This window comes from Carassius carassius, chromosome 15 (genome assembly GCF_963082965.1).
Source record: "Carassius carassius chromosome 15, fCarCar2.1, whole genome shotgun sequence".
In the NCBI taxonomy this organism is placed as follows: Eukaryota; Metazoa; Chordata; class Actinopteri; order Cypriniformes; family Cyprinidae; genus Carassius; species Carassius carassius.
In genome coordinates, this window is record NC_081769.1 from 5,494,068 (window position 1) to 5,512,532 (window position 18,465).

An 18,465-nucleotide genomic window follows, 5' to 3' on the forward strand; every position below is an offset into this window, starting at 1 on the left:
ATATATATATATATACAGTCGTGGCCAAAAGCATTGGCAGTGACATTCATTTTGTGTTTTGCTAAATTTGCTGCTTAATATACATAAGGGGTTATAAGGAAAACATATTTATATATTTAATATATTTAAGAAAACAAAGGAGAACACGAGCAAGTGTGCTGACATTTTTTAATTACTTCCTTTAAACTTGTGCATCAACTTTAGACAGGAAACTGTTTGCACTTCATTTTGTTTACACAACATGGTCAAAATTAGTTTGTATCTAAAAAATCTTTAAATACATCTTATCCATTTGAAACCATTTACACACAACGTCTCGGCACTGAGTACTAGCAGTCTATTAGAAACCAGGGGCATTGAATATGAAGTATATTAGCAGTCCTCTTCACTTTCTATATATGTTTGCATCACACTTCTGAATCAGTTTTCTCATATCTATTTATCTCAAGTAAAAATATCTTTCTTTAAATATGATTCCTTTACATGATGAAAATAGGATCTGTCCAAAATGTGTGTGTTTGTCACATAAACACTACCAGGCATGCTTGGCACTTCCCCCGTCCTGTGTGCGCCTATCATGAACCCTGGCGCAAACTCATCCTGATGGAGGCCAGCTGATGTGATCCTGGATGTGTTCCGTCACATGGGGCTCATCCATGCGGAAGCGCATCGATCCCAGGGGCCATCGAGACCTTCAATTCTGTTGTGGGGATTCAACAGGGCGGGCACCCCCATATCAAGAGAGAGATGCCAATGATTGTGTTGATAAAAATTATTACAAAATGTTGATATTCTTTAATTGTACAAAACACCTTATTATTATTTTTTATAGAAATTTTACATTTGCACAAGTTCACATGAGGATTCTTTTTTTTCTGAAATCAAATTCACAAAGTACAAACATTAACCTGAAATGAAATGTGGTAATTTAAAAAAAAAAAAAAAAACAGACAAGAAATTTTATTTTCATCATAGAAATGAAGAAAGAAAAAATTAAAACATTTGTAAACCAAATGATAGATGCTTGATTAAATGTATCACAATGATTGAAATTTGTTTCGAGTTCACTCATCCAATTTTTGGAGAGGTTTTCGAATGAATCTCATGAAATGTGTTAAAATTTGATTAGCAGGTAATATTTCAGCACAAATTAAAATTAAACTAATAAATATCAATATATTTGAAAAGAAGCCTATTTTAGGACCATTACTTTTATTTATTGTTTGTGATATTATTGTCATGACAGTCCAAGACATTTACCTCTCTTAAAAAAAAAAAAAAAAAAACCCTACTGTAATATATAAAATACTTTGGTTTTTACCATTTGTTTTACTGTTTCATTTATGCTTACTGATGTCTAGATTCTATATTCTCTAGAATATAACATACTGTAATGAGAATCACTAATAAGTGTAAAAAAAATGTAGATGCATTACAGCACTACATTTAAAAGTTGAGAGGTTCACATTTAAAACAACAAAAAACAATAATATTAATAATTTTAATAAATATGCATGGACAATTTAAGCCTCATCTTATGAAATTTTGCTTTTTTTTTTTTTTTGTAATGCAAATTGGGACAGAAAATATTAAGTTGTGCTATGTGTTAAGCGTAAAAAAAAAAAAAAAAAAATGGATTCCATCATGTTTTGGGTCAAACACGTTTTTGTGAGATTCACCCTTAGTCACTGTGACGCTCAACAGGGGCCCGAAAATACATAGAAATGAAAGCGGTATATTGCCTGTTGCTCTGTCCTGCTTCCACTGCTTGTGATTGTGGGTGAGAAAGACGTTGAATGATTTCAGTGATATTGCTGTGGTGCTCAGCAAAGAGTGCTGCAAACTGATTGTTTCTGAGTACTTTTTTGTTTAATCTTTTTTTTTTTGCCCCTAATAGTAGCACATGTACTGTACGTGTTAAAAAACCTGTCATTGTTTTGCTTCCATATTTGTCAGGACACATCTCCTCGTTCTTTCTAAAGGACTCAGCTGCTCTCTGTAGACAGACAACAGCCAAGTGTGTCATCAAACCTAAAATAATATGCATGTAGTGAGCAGACAAACCTCCCTCCATCCCACTTCTCTAGCTGTGTGTGTGTGTATTTCCTGCTAAAAGTTACCCTGAACGCTGGCACCGGTCAGTCTCTGCTCTGGTGGTGATCTGGAGCGATGAGGTAACTAAAATTTTGCCCAGATTCAAGTTATTTCCACAGGAAATATGTTTCCGTTTCTGCTGTTGGATTCAGTAACTAATTGATTGAAATGACTTTTAAGATCCCTTCCCCTGTGTAGAAAACCATCCTCCTCCCCGCGAAGTTTCCTTCTCCAAGCTCAAGAAAGAGCGAGCTGATGTCCGTTTTAAGCCATGGTCTCTTTGCCTGGCAGTCTTCGGTCATTGAAGGTGTGCATGTTGATGACTTCATCCGTTTTGACCATGACGGGCGGCTGCGGCTTGTGTTTGAGCCGGCGCTGGCACTTGAGGGAAACCCGCAGCTCGTCCACCATGGCGCTGCAGAAGGATCTCTGTGCGGACAGAAGAACACAGCTGATTGGATGTCGCTTCCCTTCTGACACACAAACACACACATACTGGCTCTCAGCTCCTGGAAAGCTGGAGGACAGTGGGTCAGTGATGGATGGCAGAGGGGTGAAAGGCAGAAATGGAGATGGGATGGAATGATTATGCTGGTGTCCGTGTGGATGCACAACATGAGCATCATAACTAAAGTGATTTCTCTGTGGCAGATTTCACCTTGCTTCCTCCTGCCAGGATGCTGCATGATTTATTGATGCATATTATATTCCCTCAGATTCAAATCCTGTATAACCGTATGGGCCAATAAAAAAAAAAAAAAAAAAAAGACACTCTCCAGATAAGAAGCAACCGGTGAGATTTTCAGCTGTGTAACGGTGTAGCAAGCCAAAATGTGATTGTCATCCTGCTTTTCCTTTTGAGAAATAATTGACAGACATTATTCAGCATTCATAAATTCTTATGATTTGTTTGTCTTAGTTTGGAAATGAATAAAAATAAACACATTCATTCTGACTAAAGGTACAAATTGCCTATGCAGTTTGTGTTGTGAATAATTTCATCTCGTGGCTCACAGGAAATGCTTTGTGCTTTTGTGAACAATCTGCTGTTATTTTCAGCATTTTCATTACAGATATGTTTGTGAGAGACGTGAAGATATGAAATAATAAGGTGCTTGTTAGGCATTCCAATCAGAGTGTTCCTTACCCAATGATCTGCCTTCTTCATAGCAACATCCTCCATAACAGCCAATAACAGAACATTAGCAACTAGCTATTGATTACTGCCACAAACTATAATAAGTGATGCTTCAAATTTGTCAAATTCAGCAGAACACATGAGATGCTGGGCTAAACAGAAGTTATGAGATTTGTACATCATGTTGTTGAACACAACAGGACAAATACTGACACTTCCCTCATTGTCTCTCATGTACTCAGTTGAAGAAGAAGAAAAAAGATGGTAACACTTAAAACATTTCAATAAAATAAGAATAAAACAATTTTTTAATGCTTTCATGATCTCATGAATAATTATAACTACAATTATAATACTTATCTATTCATTTTTGCATCTTTCAAAAATGACAAACAGAACTACAAGTAATATTGAGAAGAAAAAAACATATATATATATATATATATATACACATACATATACAGTATATATATATATATATATATATATATATATATATATATATATATATATATATATATATATATATATAGTATATTTACCAAAATTAGAAATACTAATAGTTTTATTTATTATATTATTATACATTTTTAGACAAATATTTAGGAAACACATAACAAAGTGTGATATCAGGCTATCAAAGACTAACCCCGTTAAACAGTATTTTATGTAAATGTGTGTATGTATGCATATATTTATTTATTTTTTCATAGGATCCGACAGCATGAACAGAAAAAATAAATAAATAAAAATAGGTTATGTCAATGACAAACTGGATATAGAACATCAAAATATAGAACAAAAAGAAGAAATGTTTTAACACATTAGGATATGTATGTATGGACAGTCGAGACTTTCAAGAGCGAAGTTAAAGGTTTACATTAGTTAACTGAAATTCAGCAGCAGAAAGCAGAAATGGGTTAAGAATATTCATGTAAAATGTGCAAAAAAGGAAACCGAGAAGCAGAAACATTATGGTAATCCTTTTATTTAAACATGAATTTATATGTGCCTCTGTGTATGTGTAATCTTGAAATAAATCAAAATAAAGATGCACCGAACAAATCTTCATAAAATACATAAAGAAACCATGATCAATTCTACAAAACATGTTGCAGTTCTCATGCAATATTTGATGTATTTGCTAAAATGATACACCATTCTGATGTTGAACCCGTGAACTTTTATTACCGATGTAAAAGTAAATGATTTAATGATTACATTTTTTTATCTAAAGCAATAAGATTGTCGGTCAGACTGTTGGCTATTTCCTAATCTTACAAAATAGAAGCAATTAAAAAATGCTAATTTTTGGAGGGATGCGCTGCTGAGGAGCAAGAGGCATTGGCATATGATGTTTTTTTTCTTTTTTTCTTCTCTGCAGAATAGTGTAAGAGAATACTGAACAAAGGACAGCAGCGCCAATCTTGTACAAAAATACTTTAATTGCCTCTCGATCATTTTCACTCACAAGATTTGATACCCCTTTTAAATGTTCCCAAGCATGTGTTTTTTTTATAACATTACTATGCATTGAATTAACATACTAACAAAATCAATCATCTGGAATTTGACACTCCATTTAGATCATGAAGCCTCAGCACTCTGTTTGACTCCGTATGTTCCATATAGGATATATTAACGATTGTGTTCCTAAGAAGAAATGTAGTCTTAAAGCCATTTTCAACCTTTACATCCACCCAGCGGTGCTTTTCTACTATAATGACGTAACTCAAATATTTGTAGAAACTAACTAGCTAGTCATGACTGTTTCCTGAAAATGTTGGTACTTTGTCACACGTGTTGTTTGAACCATGTTGGTTAGAAATGTAGTTAATGTCATCAAACAAGTGGTGGAGTGATAATAATCACTAATTAATCAGTTTAAGATCAAATTAATGCCAGAATATTTCTGTAAATAAACATGGCATCTGAGGACTGATTCACAATTTGGTTTTTTATTTATTTTGTATTTTTTTGTGTGGGTTTGCTTAGGTTTCCCAATGAGATGCACACTCTTTTCTTAACAAACTAAAATACATATACATGTAATGAAATGTAAATTAAACATATAAATTGTTCTGCATGCTTATTTTGCTAAAGAGCGTGATCTATTCCATATGCCATACTAACAGGAAACAATGTTTCTAACCACGGTTCCAGCAAAACAACTGCGATACTGTTTGTGAATGTTTGATAGTTTTGGAAAATGCAACCACTGGTTAACTATTCTCTTGAAAATGCACCCCAGACTTGCAGCCAACCCAGGGAGCCCCAATGTAAACAAGCTAGATTTTCTCAGTTATGCTTTATAATAACTTTCATTGAGAACATTACCATTTATAGAGTAGTTACCAAACTTAGAAATGCACTGATCTATAGGGCTTTTTATCTTTTTGTACATCTCTATATAGAAACGCACTCCCAACCTTGGCTTTAGATTGATGCTCAGTATCATTGGCCGGTAGGCTTATGATATCAATGTAATCATTAAACAAGGATCAGGCAGCAACATAACGCATTGCCAGAATATTTGTGAATGTCAATATGATGACTTACAGCAAACAAATGATAGCACTTAAAGAGATCGATACAATGAATCCGAGATGAGTATAAAAGACACTTCTTCCACTGAGAGTGAATACATGGAGCTGTGCTTTTTGGAGAAAAAAAAACTTAAGCTGGCAGGTTGATGCTGTTATTGGACGATAATCAAGGTTATACATATTTAGAGAGCAAATCTTTGAGCTTAAATGCAAATGCTTCAAACCAACTAAAATCTCTTTAAAGTAAACAAAACTTAGAGCAATTATGTGTCTACAGTGCAGTTTGTTGCATTGCAACGTGCAATGTGAACACACGGCATAGCAACTTCATTGTAATGTGTCACTGGGCCATTATGGCCTCCCATACTAAAGTAAAGCAAATGTGATGAGTTGAAATGATTATTCTATTTGTGTGGTAATTATAGACAGAGTGCCATTCTGACTGCAAAAAAAAAAACTAAATATTCAAATAAACAAGGGCAATTAAATGCCTTCTTTCAGTTCCAAAAATGCAAACATGAAGAAATGATGACACATATATTAAAGCAGATTAATAACATTCTGATAGGACAGTGTAAATGCAGCTCTGTACTTAGTTCATCCACTGAAGTGACATTTAGTCATTTTAAAGAGAATTCAAGAGACTGTGAATTAAACAGTACAACATCAACTGGAAAATAAAATAAAATACTAAATAATAGATTATCAAGCACACCTGCAATTTAGTCTAGTTCGTGAAACCACAGCTAATTAGTAGAATTCTAACTGACAATAAATTATATGAGAGCGTGTATGTGCTTAAACATTATATTTGTGACATGAGAAGAAAAATGTGAGTGAGAGAACTGGAGTTCAATCATTTCAAGGGTTTTTTTTTTTTTTTACAACTAACGCATTATTGACTGTACACTTCAAGCATTCAATGGCTCAGTAGATCAGTAGATCAAGTATACGAGTGAAGTGGATATGGGTAAAGAACAACACATCTGTTGAGGCGAGATGACACAATGCCGGCCATTTGAGCAAGTAAAGCCCAAGCCCTTCTGTCTTCAGAGACTTACATCAAGAAGGATTGTTTGCTCTCCAGACACAGGCACTGTCTGTAAAATATTACCAGTGAAATATACCTCATGCTTTGCTTGCAGCACCACAACATTAAAGCCAATTTTAGACATAATTAATATTGTTTGCATCGATCTGTAACAGATTCTTTCATTCTAAGAGGCATCAGTTGAACTCATCTGACTGGCTGGCTTATATCACCCACAATACCCCCACTGATGAAACACAAAATTGCAAACCCATTTCTTGGGATTATCTTATGTGATTTGTTTTCTCTGTAGAGACTTGCTTAATAACCCTAAACTCTTAGTATATCCTAACAGATTTCAAATGTTCATTGCAGTCCAGAAATGTTAAAATGGTGCTTTACCTTTTCCAGCTGTGCGTTTTGTTTGGACTTATAGAGAAACTCCCCAACTGCCACAAACACAGAGAGGACGAGTCCCGCGGCCAACACTATGAAAATGCCACCGATGTTCTGGACGCCCAGCGCACTGGCCTCCTTATTCTCCTCCTCGGGACAGCCGTTTCCTCGCCACCACTTCTCCTTCATCATGTGCAGCTTCCCTTCCTCCTGTAGCTGCAGGATTGCGATGGTGATCTTATCTCGGTACGGGGACCCTGAAGGGTCAGAAAGGGGAAACTGATTTAAAGAGATGAAGAGAATTGGTTCTCTTAGCATCTGCTCATTCCTGTTGGTCAAATGTTTGGATGAAATCTTACAAAATCGTCAAGAAAGTGATATATTCGTGTCTGATGGGTCACATTTCACCTCAAAATCAAAAGAAAGAAGAAATAATACAGCTGCAAGCAGCAATTAATAAGCAATTAAGCAAGCATTTCAGGGAGCATCATGAAAACTAAAAAAAATAAATAATAATAATAATTAAAGGCATGTGCTTATCATTTTAAGCAATATTATTTAATAAAAATAATACAGGCACTAATAATGTGACATAATTGCTTATCACCAATAGGTGGCACAGCCTTTGGCATTACAGAAATACAACCTCTGATACATTTTGGTATCATGCGTCAACTTTGAAGATGGGTTATAACATCAGCTTGATATACCTATTTTATTTATTTATTTATTTATTTATTTTTTACCAGCAAGGTCTGATGATAATCTGTTTGAAATTTAGTGAAGATCGGACAAACTAAGATAATAAAAAAAAAAAAAAAAATGGTTTTGCACCTAAATTTAAAATGGACATTTCAAATCAATTTGTCGACTTATACCGCTGGATTCTGTAGCATTTTTCATAACAACACACCAATGCATTTATAAAAGAATGTATGTGAAAACCAGGTATACTGCTCCACAGCTAAAGAGACTTATCTAATTTTAGGCTAGACTGTTCAGAAGTAAAAAGAAGTCAATTTTTCATATATCCTGACCAGTTGGTGGCGCTGTGCTGGAACTGCTCATGCATATTCAGGTCATAGTTATTCCAACACATACCAAGTTTGGTCTGAACACGCTACAGTTTTGCGGACACATAATTAGACATCCCTTTTGGCATGCTCTTGTTGAATATGCTGATGCACTATACAAGAAAAATGTGGTTAATCAGAAAACATTTAATAACTTTTTGACTGTCCTTCATCTGTGTGCCAAATTCCATAGCTTTCCTGCAAGCTGTCACAAACCCAAGAGCAAAGAAGAAGAAAAAGAAAAATAAGAAAACTAATGGATACAACAGGTTCTTTCTTTCCTTTTCTCTTCTGTGAATTCATTGCTTTTATTCACAACACAGACTGAACAATTCGTTCAAGAAAATCACTGCCTCAATGATCTGGTAACAGCAGTTCTGTAGTTAACAGTTCACTGGAGGGGAAGATTATAAGTGAATAACGAATTAAATTTCATTCTGTTGCTGAAATGCTTGGCTACAAAAGACCTTGAATACAGCGTACCAGTATTTGCTATTTTTTATTTTTATTTTCTTTAGCCTATCTGAACTGCTGCTGTAGAATGAAGACACTTTAAAATATCAGACAATCGTAAAGAAAATACTCCAATATTAATAAAATAGTACTGTATGTCTCATTGATTGCACTATAAGACTTGAGGAAAGTTTGTCACTTCAGTGGTGTGAGTTTGTTTCTCACAGAGCTGTACAGAGGGTGAGAAATACAGACACTAATGCAGTACGAGCCATAAAAGCCTAATGCTGTTTGTTGAAACACAGCTCCCAGGGTGCCATTGATAACACACCAATAAAACCCAATTACATCCGAGGGACTGGCATTTCCCACTTTTATCTATTTATTTTCGGTCTAATTAAAACTAGTTGCTATTCTTAATTTGAGGTAATGTTTCCTTCTGGGCCTCCTTGCAGCTTCGATTCATAACTCTCCCCCGTTCCCATCAGCTATTTTACCTCCCTCGCAAAAAGAGGTAAACAGGTCGTGTTCCCTTCATTCAGCACAGATCAAAAACGGCTAGAGAGGCGCTTTCTCATTTCATTTGAAATATGAGGTAGAACAAGAGCACTCACAAACCTCACTGATCCTTTCATTTTGTAATAGAGGTACTGCTGTAGTTAATGCTCTATAATAAGGATTGTACTATTGCTTGAATAATTGTGAACTCAACTGTTCTTTTGCCTAAATGCACCACATGTCATTTTTTCCTGCTCATTGTTAGCACTCGGGTCTTAGGGTTTTGTCTAATGGCACTGCAGCTATGCAAAAAAATTTTTTTTAGATGGTTTAGGCAGCTATTATTTTCACCTTTATAATACATATGCGTCATATATCCATGTATTCTTTACTTTTTTCCCCCCTAAATTGCTACAGTATATGAAATATATATATATATATATATATATATATATATATATATATATATATATATATATATATATATATATATATATATAAATAACATTAAATAAAATAGAATGAACATGAAAGTTGTGATATTTGCCAGGTATTGTAACCCATACTTGGAATTGGTGCTCTGCATTTAACCAATCCAAATGCACACACAGTGAGAAGTGAACACACACCCGGAGCAGTGGGCAGCTATATATCCAGCAGCCGGGGAGCAAAGTGCCTTGCTCAAGGGCACTTCAGCATGGGTATAGAGGGTGGAAGAGAACGCTGTTCATTCACTCCCTCCCACCTACAACTCCTGCCAGCAACGAGACTCGAACCGGCGACCTTTGGGTAATTAGTCCAACACTCTAACCATTAGGCCACAGCTGCCCCATGAATGAATGAACGAACGAACGAACGAACGAACAAAAACAACACCTCTTGCATAAAGTGAAATAAAATAAAATAAAATAAAATGCACAGGAAAATAAAAATAAAGTCGATGCAAACTGAAAATCATTTAATGATAAATCAACACTTTGGTTCCAGATTTTGGTTCCATTGATTTAAAATGGATTTATTGATTTTACTTTACTTACAATGTTTTTGGCGACTGACCTTCAGTTATCATAAGTATTAATCTGGATCAATCCATTTACAGAGGAAATCATCCATAAAACAATCAAAATCATTTAATAACAAAACAATTTATGGTTTTAATCTTACTTTAGCTACAATGGTGTTTTATTATTAATAATCATTAGATTCCACACACACACACACACACACACACACACACAAAGGCCTTATTTTAGATAAATGCTAAAAAATTGCAAAAATAAAATTATTGTTTACGCATTAAACAAGCTTAAATATACAGACATTCCAACTTTCTTATTCTGCAACAGAATGCTAGGCCCTTCAAATGGCTGTATACAGCAGATGGATGAGGTACCTTTAAGAAGTAAGGACAGAAGATAGTTTAAATGAAATGGAATGATAAGGGTTTACTTGGATACTGGTAGCTCCTCATGCACAAGCAAACTCCTCACAGATGTTTGATGACAGGGCATTGTATATGACTCTTCTTAATGATGCCTCCAGGGACGGGGCCCGTCCACAGGCTGAAAGCTGACTGGGGGGCTTTCTATTTCCACTATCCTCAAGGGGCAAGCAGCACTGCCCCGGGACATTGATATACACCACAAGTGCTACACACATGAAGTAGCAAGACAATGAAGTAGCAAGTGAAAAAGGAGCTCACAGCGGTGCCCAAACTAAAGGGTGAAGTGTACAGGGGGTTTAGTGTTAAAATAATTTTCTTCTGTCCCAGTTTACAGGCATTTAAGTGAAGCCATTTACATGTTAACTTCTTAAAAATATAAGCAGTGTGGTAAGAGTTTGGGGCATGACTATCTGTTTAGAACAACTGAAGATTGGAGGAAGCATTCGGGAAACCGATTTGGAAACAGTCATTCTTTGTGGTGTCACTTCTCATGTGTAAAAAAAATGTACCTGATATGCTCTTGTAGTGTACTTCACATCTTTAAATATATATATATATATATATATATATATATATATATATATATATATATATATATATATATATATATATATATATATATATATATATATATATACATACATACATGCATGCATGCATATATATATATATATATATATATATATATATATACATATGAACATATATATATATATATATATATATATATATATATATATATATATATATAGAAGAACCAATTTTTGTTCTCCAAAGAACCGTTCAATGAACAATTTATTTAAAGAACCATTATTTTTCTTTGTGTGAAGAACATTTTTTATAATCTAAATAAATATCATAATTTTTATATCAATGATTACATTGTAGTAAAAATGCAAATTCCTGATATCAATAATTAAATTGTTGAAATGTCATTTCTTGATATCAACAATTGAATTGCTACTAGTAAAAATGTTCATTCGTGATATCAGAAACTAACATTGTCATTAGTGACAATCAAATTATTGACATAAAAAATTTACATTGTTATAGTAGCAATGTAATTGTTGATATCAAGAATAGATATTTGCTTTTGTAACAAAGTAATTCATGATATCAAAGATTATGATTTTTACAAGTAATTGTATTTCTGATATGTGAAATTGGGATTTCAGCCTATGGTGACATTTCACAAGTGAAAATACAATTACAGATATCAAGAAATATAGTTTTTACAGGCTATAGTGGAAATGTAATTCTGTCATGTTAAAACAAAGCACTTTAAATAGTGAAATGCTGATATGAAGATTTAACATAGTTAAAAGTGGAAATTAAATCCTTTATATCAAGAACTGAATTGTTGATATCAATAGGCTTAATTAATATCCTGAGCCTCTGTATATTGCCATAAGCCTCATCCCTTACGAAACTTGACCATGGTTTGACAACAAGTAAAACCAAAAGAGCATGGTTATTGTATTTAAAACACGGTTACCACAAATTAACCATGGATTTACAAAAAAAAAAAAAACACCATTTTCGTAAGGGAAGCTGTTGCGGCGAGACGCAAAGCTACTCTTTCTCGCCTGGCAAAATATTCATACTCAATAATAGAATGCATTACCTTGGTCTTCCTGGATAGCTTGTTCGTACTACTTCAGCTGACATTATGTTGTGATGGGCTTCCTGTGTAGTCTCGATCTGAGATAGCCGGTCGAAAACAGAATTTACCATGTCATTGAGTAATGCACAAAGACTTGATAGGAGATGTAGCACATTTCCATGTGCCGCTGGAAAATCATTTAGAGCTATCATAAAAGCCATAATGATATTGACATGGTCTTCAAGATGTCTTGAGGTGCTTTCGAGAATGCAGAGATTTTGTTGTTCATGTGAAAAACGGTAAAGGAAGCTGTCTAATTCTAAAAAATACTGATAAAAGTCTGCCATTTTGATAAAACTGTGAGGGACCCTTTGGCTTTCAGTGTATGGCCAGCAATAGGCCTAAATTATGTGTAGGCTCACGGATTGTTATATATTCACGGGGTTACATTTATATATTCACTATTTATATCTATATAATAACAATTATAACTATATATTCAGATTTACATTTATATAATCAGAGTTATAACTATATATTCAGGATTACATATATATATTTAGATTTACATTTATATATTCAGAGTTATAACTATATATTCGGGATTAACATTTATATATTCAGGGTTATAACTATATATTCAGGATTACATTTATATATTCAGAGATATAACTATATATTCAGTATTTACATTTATATATTCAGAGTTATAAATATATATTCGGGATTTACATTTATATATTCAGATTTACATTTATATATTCAGAGATATAACTATATATTCAGGATTTACATTTATATATTCAGAGTTATAAATATATATTCAGGATTTACATTTATATTCAGGATTTACATTTATATATTCAAAGATATAACTATATATTCAGGATTTACATTTATATATTCAGAGATATAACTATATATTCAGGATTTACATTTATATATTCAGAGATATAACTATATATTCGGGATTTACATTTATATATTCAGAATTTACATTTATATATTCAGAGATATAACTATATATTCGGGATTTACATTTATATATTTGGTTATACGTATATATATATATTCAGGATTACATTTATATAACTATATATAGCCTACTTTATATTCATTACTATATATTCAGAGTTATAACAATAATGGAGTGATAACTTGATGATGGAAGTGCAATAATTCAAACGAATGTCCCCAAAAAAACGTTTTTGTTTTTTTTTAATTAAATGGGGGGGGGGGTGTCTTCTTAATTGCCGCCCTAGACGGCTGCCTAGTTCGCCTATAGGCACACCGCGCGCCGGCCCTGCTTGTATGTTTATCACTTTTAAAAGTGGTTTATGAAACTTCAAAGGGTTTCCTTTAAAATTACACCAAAATTTTGTATTTTGGGTATGGGAAGCTTTTCAATTTGGGTAGGCCAAATCCAGACAGAAATCCCTCAAAATGGTCTCAGAATTTAAGAGGTTAAACATACTCCTAATAGCTATACTGCCTAAAGGTTTGCCAATACAACTTTGGATAATATCGTTCTTTGCATGAAAACACTTCAATTAGCAGAATTATATTCGTATAGACTGAGATGTAAAGAAACAGTGGTGGCCACTATCGTAATGAACTGTCATAAGGTATAGCTAGTGCTCCAGACCAACCATACGAACTAATGACTTACAGAAGGTATTCTTAACGTTTTGGGAAACACCAATTAAAGCCTGAGTTATAACTTAAGAATGATAGCGTAAAGAAGGTTTTCAGGGGAAATGCAGCCCAGCATATTATTTAAACATAAATATGAAACTAAATAAGCTTTTCTCTAACCCTGTACAACGAACGCGCCAGCGCGTTCATGGATTTTTCTTTGATGACAGTGGAAGAAACTCCGTCAATTTTACAGATTAGTGTGTAAGACAACTACAAAGGGTCTACTTTTATTTGTATACCTTCACAATAACCCCAAAACCTTGTGCTTTTGTAAAATAAAGATCTGCCTTTGTTTCCACTGTCTCTGTATCCGCGAGAATCTTTCTGAAACTAATAAAGTTTAAAGAATGGCCTATTATCTCACAAACAATGTGCTGAGGCCACCTATGCAAAATGGAAAATGCCCCCCAACAATGCCTTAAAAATAATGAACAAAGGGTATACAGTAGCCTACGTTACACTGAGATTTCATGTCGGAGCGGGATTTGACCGCTTGGGCCGTGAGCAATTGAGTGGAGCGCATTGGCATAGAGCGGAATATTGAGCGGAGCTCACATGCTGAGTTATAACTATATATTCAGGATTTACATTTATATATTCAGAGTTATAACTATATATTCAGGATTTACATTTATATATTCAGAGTTATAACTATATATTCGGGAATTACATTTATATATTCAGAGTTATAACTATATATTCAGGATTTACATTTATATATTCAGAGTTATAACTATATATTCGGGATTTACATTTATATATTCAGAGTTATAACTATATATTCAGGATTTACATTTATATATTCAGAGTTATAACTATATATTCGGGAATTACATTTATATATTCAGAGTTATAACTACATATTTGGTATTTACATTTATATATTCAGAGTTATAACTATATATTCAGGATTTACATTTATATATTCAGAGTTATAACTATATATTCGGGATTTACATTTATATATTCAGATGTACATTTATATATTCAGAGTTATAACTATATATTCGGGATTTACATTTATATATTCAGAGTTATAACTATATATTCAGGATTTACATTTATATATTCAAGGTTATAACTATATATTCAGGTTTTACATTTATATATTCAGAGTTTTAACTATATATTCAGGATTACATTTATATATTCAGAGTTATAACTATATATTCGGGATTAACATTTATATATTCAGGGTTACATTTATATATTCAGATTTACATTTATATATTCAGGATTTACAACTATATATTCAGAGTTTTAACTATATATTCAGATTTACATAGAATTATTTCCTGTTTGGCCCCCCATAATATACATATAAACATATATATATATATATATATATATATATATATATATATATATATATATATACATAATTAATAATAGTGTAATTCACATTTAATTTAATGAAAGGGCACTTAAAAGTAAAATTTCATGACTGTTTCTTTACACTTCTAAAAAGTGCACTTTGTAATGATGTGTGATTATTTATTTTTTTGTATGTTATATTTTATTGTAATTTAAAGAAATATTGTACTAAATTGCAGCTTCACTAGAACAAATGTGTAATTTCCAATGTATTTAAATGCATACATAAATATAAATATAAATATGTACTGAAGTTCTACTTAAGAGGGTTATTACATTTAAAGTTAAATTACATCTTAATTTAATTGCAATTAACATTACAATCAATTTGCACTCAAGTATACTACATGTACATTATATTATTTCTGTAATAAGCACTATTTTTAAAAGTATACTAAAATTCCTTTAAAAAAAAAAAAAAAAAAAAAATGACATGTCATTATTTACTTATGTCATTCCAAACCTGTCTTCTGTGGAACATGAAAGAGGATACTAAGGAAAGGCTTTCAGCTGTTTTTCACCATACAGTGAAAGAAAATGGGCTCCAAATGAATTTCATTGTATGGACCATCGTATCGTCCAATCATAGTGTTCCAATCATAGAGGTTTAGAATGATATGATGGTGAGGGAAAGTGGCTATTTTATACCAGAACAGAGGCAGAGCTGAATGTGAATTTACAGTGGATTGTCAGGGACTACTGCCTTCCTGAAACACCACTCCCATTATTTTGAGGACTTTGTGTATTTCACCTGCTTGTCACTTTCACCTGTCTCAGTATAAAGCCAGACGTTCAATAATTCAATAATTTACATATTCTCATTTAAACATCTAATTAACCAGCACACCGAAATGCAGATGGTCTGAACACCGACCCTGTCTGTTCCCACACAGGAACACTTGCCAGAAGGACTCGGCCATCTCTCGCCACCACAGTTTCAACATTAATACAACCTGCCGACTGTGTGCTGCTGAAGTCAACAAGATATATGCTAAACGCACGCCTGTATGCAGCCTGCCTATGCTAACTGATTCCAAAAGGGTAGGATTAGCAATGGAAATGGCCTGTGCTGAGCTGTCTGGGAACGGCACACAGGGGAGTGATGATGCCAAACATCCTTTTCCGTGTGCCCTGCTTTTGCTCTACACAATGCAATCCCATGACACGCGACTGACAAGCTAAAAACACCCTCACCGGGTTGTCTGTTAGACAGATTTTAAACTGCTGAGTGACAACGCATTAACGTCTGCGAGACGGGGCACTTGATCGCTGGATTTACTGTCCATGTGGAAAAGCCTGGATAGCATCTTAAACCAGCACACAGACCTCCCTCCAAACCATGAAAGGATTAAGATGTTCTAAGCTGTTTAGTCCCTGACACGTCAACAATTTATGATTATATGCTTTATAGCACAATAGTGTCCGAACACCTGCATGAATATTCATAATTCACCTTTCGGAAAGGATGCTGCTTCCATCAGCCGGTTTTATTACTGGTGTAATGGAGAACGAGGACGGGAAACAATAAGGAAAAGTGGGGGGTGGCCAAGATTATAAAAAAATGCTAGCAAAGTTTCAAACTTATAAACAGCATGACTTATAGCGACAGAGCTTCGGTTTCAACATCTGCCCCCTTTTCAAATAGCTACAGGGAAAATTATTTGGTAGACTCAGTCCCTGATGGCATGGCCGCAGTCTGTTCAAGTCAAGTGAGTCATATTTATTTGCACAGCACTTCTCATAGTCGATGTTGTTTCAAAGCAGCCTTTCATATAAACAATGCATCAGACTGACCGTCTCATGCATGCAAAAACATCGTCTGGTTTCGCTAAAACGTCTGGGTGTCAGGGTGCACAAGTCTATCCAAAACAAAGTCTTGTGAACATTGAGGGGTGTTAAAGTCAGCATGAAATGAAAATTAACTCTATTTTCAATGTATTTTTCAATTGCATGTTATAACAGGGATATTCAATTAAAGTGGTCTGGTCTCTACATTTCCCAGCAATACGTTTTTTTGGAAAAGTTATATTTCCTTTTTGGCAACAATCTGGTTAAAGTAAGGTAAGGTAAGGTACAGTATAGTATAGTAATGTAAAGTAAAATTATAAACAACCAAAATAGTCATTGTAGGTGAGGATTGTTGGCCCCCAAGAGCCAAAGCATTGGTGTCAGAATTAATGAATGAATTAATCATACAGTCATATGTATGACAGATAAAATATGCTGCATTTTCATTTATTGCAGTCTTGTAGTGAAAATCTATTTTGCTGCCCATGTTTCTGCTACTGTTGTTAAAATAACAGTGTCATCTGCAGCTCTTGTCGCTCTGTATGCCTTTTGGAAAGGAGAGAAACAATGCACACAGAGCAGAAAGAGCTTGAATGAAGCTTGTTTGGCTCTAGATAAAAATATTAGAGGATATAGCACCAAAAGGACAGAATGTCAATTACGGTCAATGGCAGCTCAACTTTACTTGCTTGACTTGTGAGAACAAACCTAATTGGTTCTTGCTAAGCATGGCATGTGAGAAATGACTACAACCTCTCACAGGCTTCATTTAAAATATCCTCATTTTCGTTTTAAAGATGAATACTCTAGTCTTATGGGCTTGAAACAACATGAAGTAACTGATGACAGAATTTTCACCTTTGGTTGAACTAAACCTTTATGGTGCATATAAAAACTGAACTAACTTTAATTGAGTCGTTCACCTGCCAGTCAGAGAGTCTCTTCCTAAATGAGCAGTTCTTGTTAAGAAGATGCTGCAAAATGGAGCTAACTTTATACCAGTATTTAAAAAGTCCAATTAATCGGTACAATGTGACTCTAGATCACTGATCCTGACTGAGGATCAATACACAGCTCTCCGTAAGATATGTAGCTGTCCTTCTTTTAATCAGAATATTTCTTACCATCTCAGTATTGACATTCCCTGCAATACCGGCTCAGTAATTTTCTCATTGGACATTTACTTCCTCCCAGTCTAATGATAATGGTATCTGTAGTTTTTATCAGTTGTAATGCAAAGAACTTTTCATTTGGTCCTGGAACTTTACTTATCATTGTTTGAGAAGTACTTCTAAATGACATATTTAAAAAAACTGTTTAAAAAAAAAAC

At 33.8% G+C, this 18,465-nt stretch overlaps 1 protein-coding gene across 2 annotated transcripts in view; it reads right to left on the minus strand.

The window, feature by feature from the left end:
- Nucleotides 1–1,617: 1,617 nt before the first annotated feature.
- Nucleotides 1,618–18,465, minus strand: part of LOC132158038 (glutamate receptor ionotropic, kainate 2) — a 193,312-nt gene continuing 176,464 nt past the window's right edge. Inside the window, exons 16-17 of one of the 2 annotated variants that reach the window (XM_059567283.1) lie at nt 7,211–7,461; nt 1,618–2,523 (exon numbers count right to left, since the gene is read on the minus strand). In XM_059567283.1, coding sequence (XP_059423266.1) covers nt 2,359–2,523; nt 7,211–7,461 — 416 coding nt within the window. In that variant the 3' untranslated portion in view covers nt 1,618–2,358. Of the gene's footprint in view, nt 2,524–5,247; nt 6,879–7,210; nt 7,462–18,465 lie in introns of those variants that run through there. The other variant, XM_059567284.1, reaches the window with a different exon arrangement.